The following is a 13,574-nucleotide window of genomic DNA, read 5'->3' on the forward strand; positions in this document are numbered from 1 at the left end:
TTTTCTGTAATTTTCGAGATTTCTGCCTTTATTTTGTCTAAGGCTGTTGTGTGTATTTCTTCCCAACATATTTTGTTGTTTGTTATGTTTTCTTTTCTTAGCAGGGGTCTTATGGGGTTGAGTAGATTGGCTAGGTTGGGTATAAATTTAATGAGTTGGTGTATTGAGCCCATAAGGGAACGAAGTTGTTTTAGTGTTTTAGGAGGTTTCAGGTTCATTATGGAGTCTGTCTTTTTTACTGTAGGGGAGATTCCCGATTGGGTAATTTTATAGCCTAACCATGTTATTGAGGCTTTGGAGAAATCGCATTTTTCTAGTTTGATGGCTAGGTTTTCCTTGTCAAGTCTGGACAGGACCTTATGTATATCGTGTTCGTGGTCAAGGGTGGAGCCTTTTGTTATGATTAGTATGTCGTCTAAAAAGTTGAATTTGTTGTCGATGTTTTCGAGTGTTTTGTCCAGTGTTTTTTGGAATATGGCAGGCATATCACTTAGACCGTAGAATCCGTTTACGAACTGATATGTGCCAGTTGATTTGCCCCCGATGATGTTGAAGTTACAATGTTTTCTAATTTCGGGATGTAGTGGGATTTGCCTATATGCGTATTTTAGATCGACTTTCGAGAATAGGAAATTGCCTTGTTTATTCTTATTGTCTGAGATATATTTGGCGACTGAGTCCATTAGGTTGTCGATGGATTGCATTTGATATTTATTTTTGTCGATTGCATCATTCAGTAGTTTTGAGTCGAGTGCTAGTTTGATGGATTGGTCATGTTTCACTGTTATTACTACGGGGCTTATAAAGACCTGGTCGGAGCATTTTTCTAGTTTTATTATTTGGTTTGTGTTAAGTAAAAGTTGTATCTCCTTATCTACTTTTTCCGTTAAGTGGAGTGGAACCCTTCGGTTTTTGTGTTGGTACGGTGAAATGTCTTGTTTTAGCGTTGATTTAGCAATATGGTTTTTGGATTTTCCCAAACGGGAGCAGAGGTGGGAATTTCTTTATGATTTTTATTTCTAGTCTATCATCCAAATTAATGTTGTTAATGTTTGTTCCTTTATTTTGCGAGAGGGCGAATCCAAGTTTCCCCAATATATCTCGTCCCATCAGGTTCACAGTGTTAGCGTTGACCACCAGGATTTCGTTGTTTGTTGCTTCTCGAAGTCCCGATCGGAGGTTCAGCTGTATTATTCCAGTTATAGGGATCTCTATGTTATTGAAGCTTCTGTACTGGGTCTGGCTGTTGGTTTGTTTTTTCCATTTGGCTGATTTGCACATTTGAATTATCCTCTCTGCTTCCGCTTTACAGATGAAGCTTCGGGGGCTGCCTGTGTCCGCGAGCCAGTTTGTCTCGAACGCGTCTGTGGATGTTTTGATCCAGATTTCATCTGAGATGTTTGGGGATGGTTTTTGTGGGTGTGCGTTGACGAAGTTTGTTGGATGTACGAGGTTTACGGTATTCCAGCTGTCGAATACTTCCTGGATGTAAAACGTATTTTCAAGATCTAATGTTTCGTCTGTCGTTTCCGTTCGGGTATCCTGGAGTTGTTGTTCTTCTTCTTGTTGTTCATGCGTGGGTCTAATGTTCCTGACTCGTCTAGTTTGTGGGAATGTTTGCTGGGGTGGGGTTGTTTGTGGCTTTATTTGTTGTGTTTGCCACATGAATTTTGCTGATTTGCATACCCTACTATAGTGTCCTATTTTTTTTGCATAGGTTGCACTGGACTCTTTTTGCTGGGCACACTTGTAAGTGCTCGATTGAGAACTGTAATCCGCAGCGTCGGCAGGGATTTGGGTTGATTGTGGGTCTTTGGGTCTGGGGGTTCCGTGTGGGTTGTCGTGATCTGGGAGTGACTGAGTTGTTCCTCGGGGTAAATGTAATGTTGGATATTTGTTCCGATGCCTGTGGGGAGTATCGACTGAGTTGGGAGTTTATTGCTTTTTGATTTTCGTGGCCTCTTTCGCGGTTAAGTGCGAATTGAAGGACTTGCTGTGCTGTTCGGGTTTCCATCAGGAGTTCTCTTTGAATGTCGGGGTTGGTCATAAAGGCTATAAAGATGTCCTTGATGAGGTCCTCTTCAGCAGATCCTAGGCGGCACTTTGCGCCTAGTGCTTTTAGTCGACAGTGAAAGCTTTCGAGTTTTTCGTTGGGTTTTTGTTTGCAAGTAAAAAGGAGGAAACGATCATAGGTTATGTTGCGGGCTTGTGTGAAAGAGAGGGAGAGTTCATGTGCCAATTCGAATACTGTTATTCGTTCGATGTTTGAGTGGGGAAATCTTTGTTGATATATCCGTTGGGCTTCTGTTCCTAAACTTAAGTATATTAGGCTAAGCACTTTCAGGTCCGCTTCGTCCCACGGTATTCCATCGACTGTTGGGCCTCTGAATGCGATCTGTTTGCAATCGTTGTCCCAGTCCACCTTTCGCTTGTTGTTTCGGCGGTCTCTCTCTCTGTGTTTTGCCTGTGTTTCGTTTTCAGTTGGGGGTTCGTATGTCGGTTCTATAGGATAAGTCAAGTCTTTTGTGTCTGGTTTGTGTTTCAGTAGTGAGTCCACGTTTATAGAGTTTTTGGCCATTATTGCCAATTTTAGTGTAGCTGCCCATATGGGCCATTCCACTGGGGGTTCGACTCCGGTTTCCCAGAAGAATGGGATACCCACTGGGGATCGTGCTATTGTTACAGCAGTTGCTGACTGCGCCATGTTGTGTGCACAAAGTCTCGTTGTGCAGATTGTTGGATTGCTAGGCTTAAGGCTGTAAAAGGCTAGCGCGATAAGAATCAACTTTCTCTTTACTTGTTTGAGATCTCTCTAGACACCATGTGCGCTTCTCACTTGCGCTCCGTTTGGAGCATACGAATGATGACTGGTACAACCAGTAATTGAAGTAACAGAGCGTGTAACATATTTACAACTACGAACATTTATAATATAGTAACATAAATAGTCTTTTGTACGAGTTCATATTAATACTTGTAGGTCTTGGTTGCAGTGTGAGTAGGTGTCTCACCACAATTATAATGTTTTCCTAAATGTTCAATATTATCCTTTACTTCGACTACATTCTATTCAATCAAAAAATACAAAATTTACATTTCGCTCTTTAAGAGTGATTCACTCTTATTCGGAGTGATCCCCCAGTAGAAATATAGCTCTTTTTCACTCTTAAAGAGTGATTCCCTCTTTTTATAAATTTTTCTATATTTATTTCATTATTATTAAGAAATAATACAAAATTATAACATTTACAGTTAAATATAAAAAAATGATTGTTATATTACTACTTATTAATATAGTTCATGTATTACATCCGCTGGTTTAGTAGTTAATATATTATATATCATCATCTCAGCCATCATTATTGCCATAGGGTCTGGGCTATACCTTAACATTCCCGCTTTTGCAATTATATTTCCATTTTAATCTATAAAGTCTATTATTTTCTTAGGGGTATCCACATACTTGGAAAAGGATAAAACAATTTGTTTATCATGATTTGGATTTTTAACATGATTAACAAAATCACCTATACTATGACACTGTTTTCTACAAGCTAAACATCTTTTCATTTCCATTTTGTATTTATAATATATATATATATATATATATATATATATATTCATTTCAAATTATCTATACTTTTCAATAATTTTATATTTTCTTTTACTTTTTCTATATTTATTCCATTATTAATAAGAAATAATACAAAATCATAATATTTACATGAGCAACTATCAGTGAACGACTTCGTCATGGTACCCAACGAACTTTGTTCGTGGTGTACCAAGCTGGTTCCCAGATCTTCAGCTTGTTTATTGACTCAAGGACTTACAGTTCTAGAACTTTGCTTTTTCCCACTCAGATCAGGGAACCTGCTTCGCAGATTTCTACTAAATCCTTTAGTTAATTCTACATTTGGATGTTGTTTCTTTACATGTGCTCGTATCCCATCATATCTCACAATAAAAGCACAATATGGACAATTAACTTTAGCTGAAGTACAACTTCTACATGTATACTTACTCTCATCAAAATCAGTTAGTGGTTTTATATAATTACATTTATTACAATTTCTGATTGGTGAAACCACTTCGTGGATAGGACTTCGTCCATCAGTGGAACTGCTTCGCAGATGTTTCACCATCGGTGTAACCTCTTCTCTGATCTGTAGAACAGCTTCTCTGATCTGTGGAACAGCTTCTCTGATGGCGTAGCATGACCGAAGGTCCATCTGCGTAGCAGTTGGGGTACCAAGGACTTCGTCCCTTTCACTGATTAATACTTCTGAGTTATAGTTAGGGTTAGGGTTAGGGTTAGGGTTAGGGTTAGGGACTGAGTTAGAGTAAGGGTTAGGGTCTGAGTTAGAACTAGAGTTATAACTAGAATCAGAACTAGAACCAGAACCAGAACTAGAGCTAGAACTAGAGCTAGAAACAGAATCAGAACTAGAGTTAGAGCTAGAGCTAGCACTAGAGTTAGAACTAGAACCAGAACCAAAACCTGAACTAGAGCTAGATTCATTTTTTAAAGATCAACCCCATGGAGACAAATCATTAGCACAAATAGCACTTATTGTTATATTACCACATATACATTTATCAATTTTTTCTTTATGACATGATTCGTAATGATATTTTAAACAAGCAATGTTTCCACATTTGTAGTTACACTCTAAACATTTTATAACCATTTATAATTGGTCAAATCTGCGAAGCAGTTTCACTGATTTCAATTACCCTCAACATATTTACCCAAGATTTCAATTACATCTTTAGTATTATCTTTAGATTTGATACACTCTGCTAAATATTTATTTCCTAACGTATTGAGTATATTAGTTTTACATCTCTTATCTAAAATTGCTTCAAGGTTTAATTGCATTTTATTTTTAACATAGTTTATAATTTCATTTCTAAATTTTTCATTATTTACATAAAGACTGTTTAAATTCTCTCGTCCCCCTTTATTTAAAATTCCAGTATATTTATGAGTGTAACTGCTTCGCAGATCTGTGTAACAGCTTCGCTGATCTATATATTCCCTTTCATGTTCCAGATCTTGATCTTGATCTTGATCTTGATCTTGATCTTGATTTCTGCCAAATCCATAGTTCAATAATGTACTTGTTCTATTCAACATAGTACTCGCTGCAGTTGCCACATGTCCGGCATTTCTTACTGTTATATCAGGACTCATGAAATTATATATCATTAAACCTGAACTTATAATACCTAAAATAGTTGAAAATAATCTAAGACCATTTGCTTTAACCACTTCCTGAGTTAAAACATCATTTTGTATTTTAAAACCTTTTAATGTAAGAAGTTTATTAAAATAAAACTGATAATTATCATGACTAATAACATTTCTATCTGTTGCATTTATCATGAGTGGTTTCATATATGCTATAAGTTTATTTATATCTTCTCTTCCTAACTCATCTTTTAAACTGAGAGCTTTTAAATCAAGGAAACCAACTCTTGAATCATATATCATTGTTCTATTACTACTAATAATAATAAAAGTATTTTCTTTCTTATTATATTTAATTATACCATAACGAAGTTCATTTGCCAATCCATCTGTACGATTATAATGGTTACTATTTAACTCACTAATTATTTTACTAAAGTCATGTTCACATTTATATATTTCATCAAAGTTTTTAAATAGATCAGGTCCATTATAAGTTGTTAAATAAATAGTATCACAACTCATTCTTGCTATATTATTTATTTGAGCTGATTTATGACACATTACAATCATTTGAATATTATAATGTCTTCCTTCTGTGAAATAATAACCTATATCCTTATTTAAGTTATCACCCATATCATCAAGAACAATTACACAATTTTGAAATTTTTGCATATTGTTTTTTTGTGATCATATTTATATCACAGTTATTAAACCCAGTATAAAACTTATTAGTCTCGGGATCTATCCAGTCTCTGTCATCTTTACACACTATAACTATATTTTTAGTTTGATTTTGATCTTGATTTTGATCTTGGTTTTGATCTTGATTTTGATCTTGATTTTGATCTTGATTATGATCTTGATTTTGATCTTGGTTTTGATCTTGATTTTGATCTTGGTTTTGATCTTCATTTTGATCTTGATCTTTGACTGAGTATAATTTTAAGTATTGTCTAATAAAATATGTTTTACCTGTACCAGTTCCACCATAAACAATAGTGTGTAATGGTGACTTTTCATATTCAAATCTAACTAGACTCCTATTCATAAATCCGCCAAAGCTTTCTTCTAGTTTTGCGTATTCACTCGGTATTGAATCATATATTATAAAACAAATTATAATTAAGAAAATAAAAATTATAACCACACTACCTGTCTCCATTTTTATGAAAGAAAACATAGATAAATATAATATTTTTTATTTAAAAAAATACTTATCCTAACTTTTGAGGAATTCAATAATAAATTTAATATTGATAATAATGCTATGAGTGATATCAGAATAAAAGATATAGGTAAAGATATAAGTCTAACACCAATCGAAATTGTAATGAGAGATCAAACTCCAGATAGTATCGGCGAAACGGGTTCCCCGATGGTGAAACATGGACGAAGTCCTATCAGTGAACCTAACTTCAACATTATTGTAAATCTACATCCAACTGAAGGTACACATTGGGTTTTAGTTATAAGAAGAGAAGGTGGTCCTGTTTATTACTTTGATAGTTTTGGTGTTGAGACGCCACCATTATTTTTAGAAGAATATGTTGATCTAGGCTCTGATGAAAGAATACAACAATATGATGAATCTTATTGTGGGGCTTATTGTTTATACATGATCTATCTTATTGATAGAGGATTTAGAATTAACACTGCTTTGAATATTCTATTTAATCAATGTAAATATACAGGAATGTATAATGAGTGTTTTTGTTTAGGTTGTAGTAATGATAAGGTTGATGATAATGTTAATGATAATGTTAATCAGGGAACCTGCTTCGCAGATGATAATGTTAATCAGGGAATCTGCTTCGCAGATGATAATGTTAATGATAATGTTAATGATAATGATGATGATAATGATAATGATAATGATAATGATAATGATAATGATAATGATAATGTTAATGATAATGATAATGATAATGATAATGATAAAGATAATGATCTACGAAGCGGTTCAACAGAGTTGTTTTGCAAATTCACCGATCTGCAAAGCAGGTTCTCTGATAAGGTGGATATATCACCCCCGAGAAATAAAAATCCTATTGCTATTAATATAAATAATGATCTACAATCATGGCTAAATGATGATGATATAATTACTGAAGCTGAATTCCCAGATAACTTTAGATGTATAATACCTGGTCCTAGTGAATGTGGTAAGACATTCTTAATAAAAAAAACTATTTTTAGCTAGTATATATTTTGATAAGCTATACCTCATTGGTCCTACTGGTGATCAATATCAGGGAACCTGCTTCGCAGATGAAGGTGTTGATAATGGCAAAGCAGATGTAGAATTTATTAAAGATATAAAAAATTTACCATCTCCTGATAAACTACCCAAAGACTTAAAGAAACTAATGATATTTGATGATGTTAGAGCCAAAGAACCAATTATTAACGAATACTTTTGTAGAGGTAGACATAAAAATTGTAAAAAGATATATCTTAATCAAAACCTGTTCTCTCTGCATAGACAGAGTGTTGGAGAGAACTGTAATCTATTTATTTTATTTGAACAGAGAGGTAAAGCCCTAGCATCGATATATAAAGATTTCTTTAATAATGTTGAACTTAGTTATAATGATTTTGCTAATATATATAATAAGGCATGGAAAGTGCCTTATAATTACATTGTCATTGATATAACTAAAAATAAAAATATTAATGGTAAACTAAGAATTAATTGGGATCGGAGAGTTTTGTAGTTTAATTTAAGTATCAGGGAACCTGCTTCGCAGATAAGTCTAAGTCTAAGTCTAAATCTATGACTATGTCTAAGCCTAAGTCTAAGTAAAGTCTAAGTCTAAGTCTGTAACTAAATCAAACAGACCTTCGTCTGCTAACTATATTAGATCAACGAAGTTGTTGCTGGTTACACCAGATGCAAAGTAAAACTTAATACATCACCATTAAAGCCTATAGGTCTTCCATGCTCATCTTTAATATGAAACTCTATATATTCTATTCTATCTTTAGTTACATTTTGATATAAGATATTAGTTGGTATAATATTTATCAAGTAACCTGGTGGTTCAGTTAGATTAAAAATATATAATATGTCTGTATCCTTACCATTATCTTTAACACCAGATATCACATTACAATGAATGTTAATATTACTAAAACCCATAATATCAACAATTTTCTGAGATGTATATTTACCTTTATTATAAACTATTTTTCTAAATCCTAGTAATGGGGCTATTGAATTTTCTATGTCAAAGTTAATTGCACCTTGTTTTACTTCCATTAAACTTTTCATTGTATTCTTATCGGTTTCTATTATGACATTACCTTTAGTTTCTTCTTTTATTAATTCTGCTATTTCATTTAATTCATATGCTCCTGGTATAATACCTAAAATACGGGTATTTGACCATGTTTCACCTTGGGTATCAAATATGAGTTGATTGTACATTCTATTCACATTAAACACTGAGTTATAAACTGATAATCTAATTAAACCTAATTTTGATGTTCTAAGTATAGGTTCACTAAAATTATTTTTTTTGTAGGCTTTATCATTCTAAAGTTAAGTGTGTGTTCTTCTTTTGTTTTAGTTAAAGTATCATGTATCTTTTGTAGTTCTCTTAAGATTATTTTGTCTGTCATTTTTTATCTAATAAAAATGGATTTTAATTTGGATACAACTTATGGTTATAATAATGATATACATAAAAGTAAGATTATAAAATATAAACCTAATAATCTAGCAACAATGAATACGGTTAATACTAATATTAATATCATTCTCAATAGAGAAGAGAATCATTTAAATATACACGATTCATATCTAGAGATAGAGTTTGTTGTATCAGATGATGCTGGTGGTGTATTTGCTAATAATGCTAATATCAGATTAGTTAATTATGGTATGATGGCATTGTTTAGTTCAGTTAATAAACTTGAAACTAGTGGTGGTAGGACTATTGAATATATAGATCATTGTCATCCTAATCTATTGATGTATAAGTTAATAACTAGTACTGATGATGAATATGAGAGTGGTTTTGTTAGAAATCAAGGTAATAGAGATAGTCAACTTAAAGGTGACCATATTGCTGCAGAACGACGTCATATGTATATGATGGTTAAGATGAGTGATCTATTTTGTTTTGTAAATGATTTAGAAAAGATTATATATGGTTTAGGATTTAAACTAATATTAAAAAGAAATAATAATGATAGAGCTCTATATAGAATTAATGGTGGTGCTGATGCAGTAGCTAATGATGGTAATATAGAAAGTAGAGATATATCATGGTGTGTACCTAGTATTGATCCTAGTAATGATAATAGAATTATTGTGCAGAAAGGGTTAAATAAAAAGAATAATATAGACTTCAGTTATTATGAAAGAAAGACATTTTATAAGAATGTACCCAATGCTAATAACTTCTTGTTTGATCTAGGTATGGAAAGTGGTATGGAAAGACCACAATATATAACAGTTGGTTTTGAAAATAATAATGTTAATGAACAAACTCATGATGCAAGTACATTTGATATAATGAATGTTACTGAATTTTATTGTAAGATTGGTAGTGAGTTTTATCCCGAGGATAGAATGAATTTTAATTATGGCACTAATAATTATAATGAGGCTTTTAAAGAGATTGTTAGCGTTAATAAAGATTATAATGGGCTACCACATAATATAAAACCATATATAAATCATAGAACATTCAAAAGTAATTATAGAATATATATATTCGATACTAGATATCAAAGTGATCATATAGGCCCACAACCAATACAGCTTAATTTTAAATTTAGTGTTGCAGTTGCAGATGTTATATGTCATGCATTAGTATTAACTAGAAAGGTAATTAGTGTTAATAGTGATGGTAATAAGATGGTTGATATTATATCGTAGTTATCTGCGAACGAGCTCTGCTCGTGGCAAGCCAAGCAGGTTCCTGATAGTCCTAGTAATGGGGCTATTGAATTTTCTATGTCAAAGTTAATTGCACCTTGTTTTACTTCCATTAAACTTTTCATTGTATTCTTATCGGTTTCTATTATGACATTACCTTTAGTTTCTTCTTTTATTAATTCTGCTATTTCATTTAATTCATATGCTCCTGGTATAATTCCTAAAATACGGAATTTTACAAATCTTACATGCTGGTCCTCTATATTTACCAGTTTCATGACAATGATCTCTTACTTTATCAATACATGTTTTGCTGCAGATATGACAAGTGTTATTAGTTTCATGGTATAATTTACCTTCTTCTGTGAATATCATCTTTTCATTATGTTTGAAATTATTTTCTGTTTCTATCTCTAATAGATCTCTAGCAATCTCTAACAATCTCTGGTTTGAATGAGTTGTTGCATTCATGTTTGTCATATTTAATTTTTGATTCAAACCAATGTGTAGATCTATCACAGTAATAATATTTAATGTTATTTTTATTTGGTCGCTCTAACAAGGTTTCTATATTTTTTATTAGAGCACAGTGTTCTATTTGACCATTACTCCAAACTAGTATTCTTACATCTTTTCTATCTTTTTTAAAATCATCCACTTGTTTAAACAATTCTATTTTACCGTTACCACAAGGTGTGTATAACCAAATATTAATATTGCATAATTTCTGTATTCTTAATATATATCCAAAGTCATCTTCATGTTGTTGTTTTGGTTCAATTAGTTTATCTACATATTTACTTTCACGTGTTGCATTAACTATGACTGGATATAGCCAAGCAGTAACAGTTAGTTGCAAGCAGTTGTATTTGGAATTGCGTATATTTAATATCGATTTAGAGTTTTTGAGATCAGCTGGTAAATCTATATAGCTACCAATAGATGCTTTAGTTGGTTCAATGTTTAATTGAATACTTCTTATTCCAAGAAACTCGAAATCATAACCATAACCTTCATATGTTTCCTTTTCGAAGTTTAGCCAATCCGCGAAGTCTCCATTTTCATAAATCGCATTATTATTAATGTAGTCAGTATTGAAAAATATTTTTGCAATCTTAACGTCTTCTTTGGTTCTCTTCTTATAATCACACTCGACTGTAATCTTATATTTAAAACTCTTAACTCTACGAAACTGGTAGCAGTTTTTAATTTCTTCTAAAGAGTAATTAGTTGCTTCATCTATATCTTTAATGTAATTCCCCCCTTTATCAGTAATATAAAATTCTTTCATGTTCTGACTGGAGTTTATATCAAAGTCTTCTGTGTTTTCTAGATACTTACGATTATGACTATATGAGTGAGTAGTTAGAGCTATTTGATTCCTAAATTCTTCATGACATTCTTTACATTCATATTCGTGAAACGGCTTCGCCGATTTAATTCTGGTGTAGATGTTGTCTTCGGCTTTAGGTTTAGTTTTAGTTTCAGCTTCATCAAGATCCATAATAATTTCCCTAGCTCTTTTCTGGTGTTGGTTTGTTAAAGTGTGTTTGAGAAAATCCTTCCTTGAACCAAAGGATAAATCACATATATCACAAATGTTTACATTACTGTTTGTTGAGTGAGACATGGTGTATTTTGTTAGGGAAAATTATGGAAAAAATAATTTTTCGAAAGTAAAAAATGAAGTGTGATAAGTGTAAAAATAAGCCTTGGAAAGAGTGTTGTGATAATTGTAAAGAATTAGAATATTCTTGCTATGTGTGTGAGAATGTAGTCAAAGTAAAGGATTATATTGAACATTTAGGAAAACATTATAATGATAAGAATTTATATTTAACATGTTGTATGTGTGGGGTTAATAAACATATTTCTTACTATAGATTTAGAAATGCTAAGTGTAGATTGTGTATTTATCTTCATAGATACAGATATGGCCTAACTAGAAATCAATTCAAGGAGCATGTTTATAAGTATAATATTAATTTATCTGTCATGTAGTTTTTTATTGATGGATTGGTGTAAGGAGAAGGGGTTAAATTTTATTGGTGGCTGTAGTTGTGGATAAAACACGGAAAGCAGATAGCAGACGACTTGGTTTATTTTCTGAGTTTCTATGAGGAAAATAAGTCAAGTTTGAGTGGTGTTTCCTTTCCGAGTTTCTGTGAGGAAAATAAATCAAGTTTGAGTGGTGTTTGGTTAAGGAAACCAATAGTAAATTTGTTCCTAGTCGAAATGTGTGATTGATGTAAGGACCTTCGGTCTTAGTTCCCCAACCACTTCGTGGATTGATGTTAGGAACAAATTTTAGTGTTGGTTAATTTCCTGTGATTAGTGTTAGGAAATAAAACAAAAATTTTGGTGAGTTGTATATTATTTTTTTCTAGAATTAAAACACTTCATATTTTAATGTTAGACTTAGAGTGAATATGTAGTAGTGGATAAAACAAGGAAACCAGCAAGCAGTAAAATTTGTTCCCGCTCGACATGCGCGATTAGCGTTAGGAGAATGGAACAAATTTTGCTGGTGGCTGGTTTCCCTGTGATAGTGTTAGGAAATAAAACAAAATTTTAGTGGTGTTTCATTTCCTTGTTTTTTCCACTACTCATTGAGAGTTCTTAATTTCTGAATGTAAAGTTTCTCAAAAACACTTGTTCTTGTCAGATAAGTCTTCATATTCCTGCGAAGAGGCGTTGAACAAATTGGTAAAGCTCAATCCTTAAATGCATGTTTTGAGAAAAAATTTTAAAGCTTGCTTTTGTTTGAAAATAAACTTTCGATTAGCAGATGATAAGTCTTTCAGAGACTAGCAGACTGATATAGGTTTTGCATGCCTGGCCGTTTTTGTACAACAAGTTTGTCTAAAATAGAACTTTCTGCCATTCAGAGACAGATATGGGCCCGTTTGATATTACCATTATTATCATGTTCATCTATAAATAGTTTACAGTAGCGTGGTGAGGTAACAGTTGCATAATACCTTTGTGTTGCTGGTGTGTTTGAATGACAGTGTTGAATATGGAGTTGAGTCTGTGAACTTCTCTCTCACAGAGGTCATTGTATCTGTTCACTACAGACTCACACTTGACAACTGTCCTCCCTATCGCCTCATCGTACAACTCCTAAAACATAAATATAAAGCCAGTACATTCACCACCTTCTGGTCAGACCACTCTGCGACCATTGTCCAGGCAATTCATCACATCATGCTTTTCGAGAACATGTAGTTTGGGTCAAATTAGATACCACGAGAAGTGCGACCGAAAAGTGTCTGAGGGCAAGGTGTGGAAAATTTTGGCCTGAGGTCTGACTCAATACGAAAATGAAGGCTTCAGTTATAATTAAAGCTCATATGTATGATAAAAAGAACTTTGCTTCCTTTTAAATCTCAATCTGACCAAATTTTAAGGTACTTCTGCTCCTGCACGACAATGGTTTGCCTACGTTTTTTTGAAACATGTAAAATACTCAGAATATAACCCTAAGGT

At 32.8% G+C, this 13,574-nt stretch overlaps 1 protein-coding gene across 3 annotated transcripts in view; it reads right to left on the reverse strand.

The window, feature by feature from the left end:
* LOC142352042 (uncharacterized) overlaps positions 1 to 13,574 on the reverse strand; it is a 128,596-nt gene that overhangs the window by 16,229 nt on the left and 98,793 nt on the right. For all 3 annotated transcript variants that reach the window (XM_075404387.1, XM_075404389.1, XM_075404388.1), the window contains one exon: positions 13,067 to 13,208. In XM_075404387.1, the coding sequence (XP_075260502.1) occupies positions 13,067 to 13,208 (142 nt within the window). The remainder of the gene's footprint in view (positions 1 to 13,066; positions 13,209 to 13,574) is intronic.

The sequence above is a fragment of the Convolutriloba macropyga genome, chromosome 13 (assembly GCF_964194025.1).
Source record: "Convolutriloba macropyga chromosome 13, txConMacr16.3, whole genome shotgun sequence".
NCBI classification, from domain to species: domain Eukaryota; kingdom Metazoa; phylum Xenacoelomorpha; order Acoela; family Convolutidae; genus Convolutriloba; species Convolutriloba macropyga.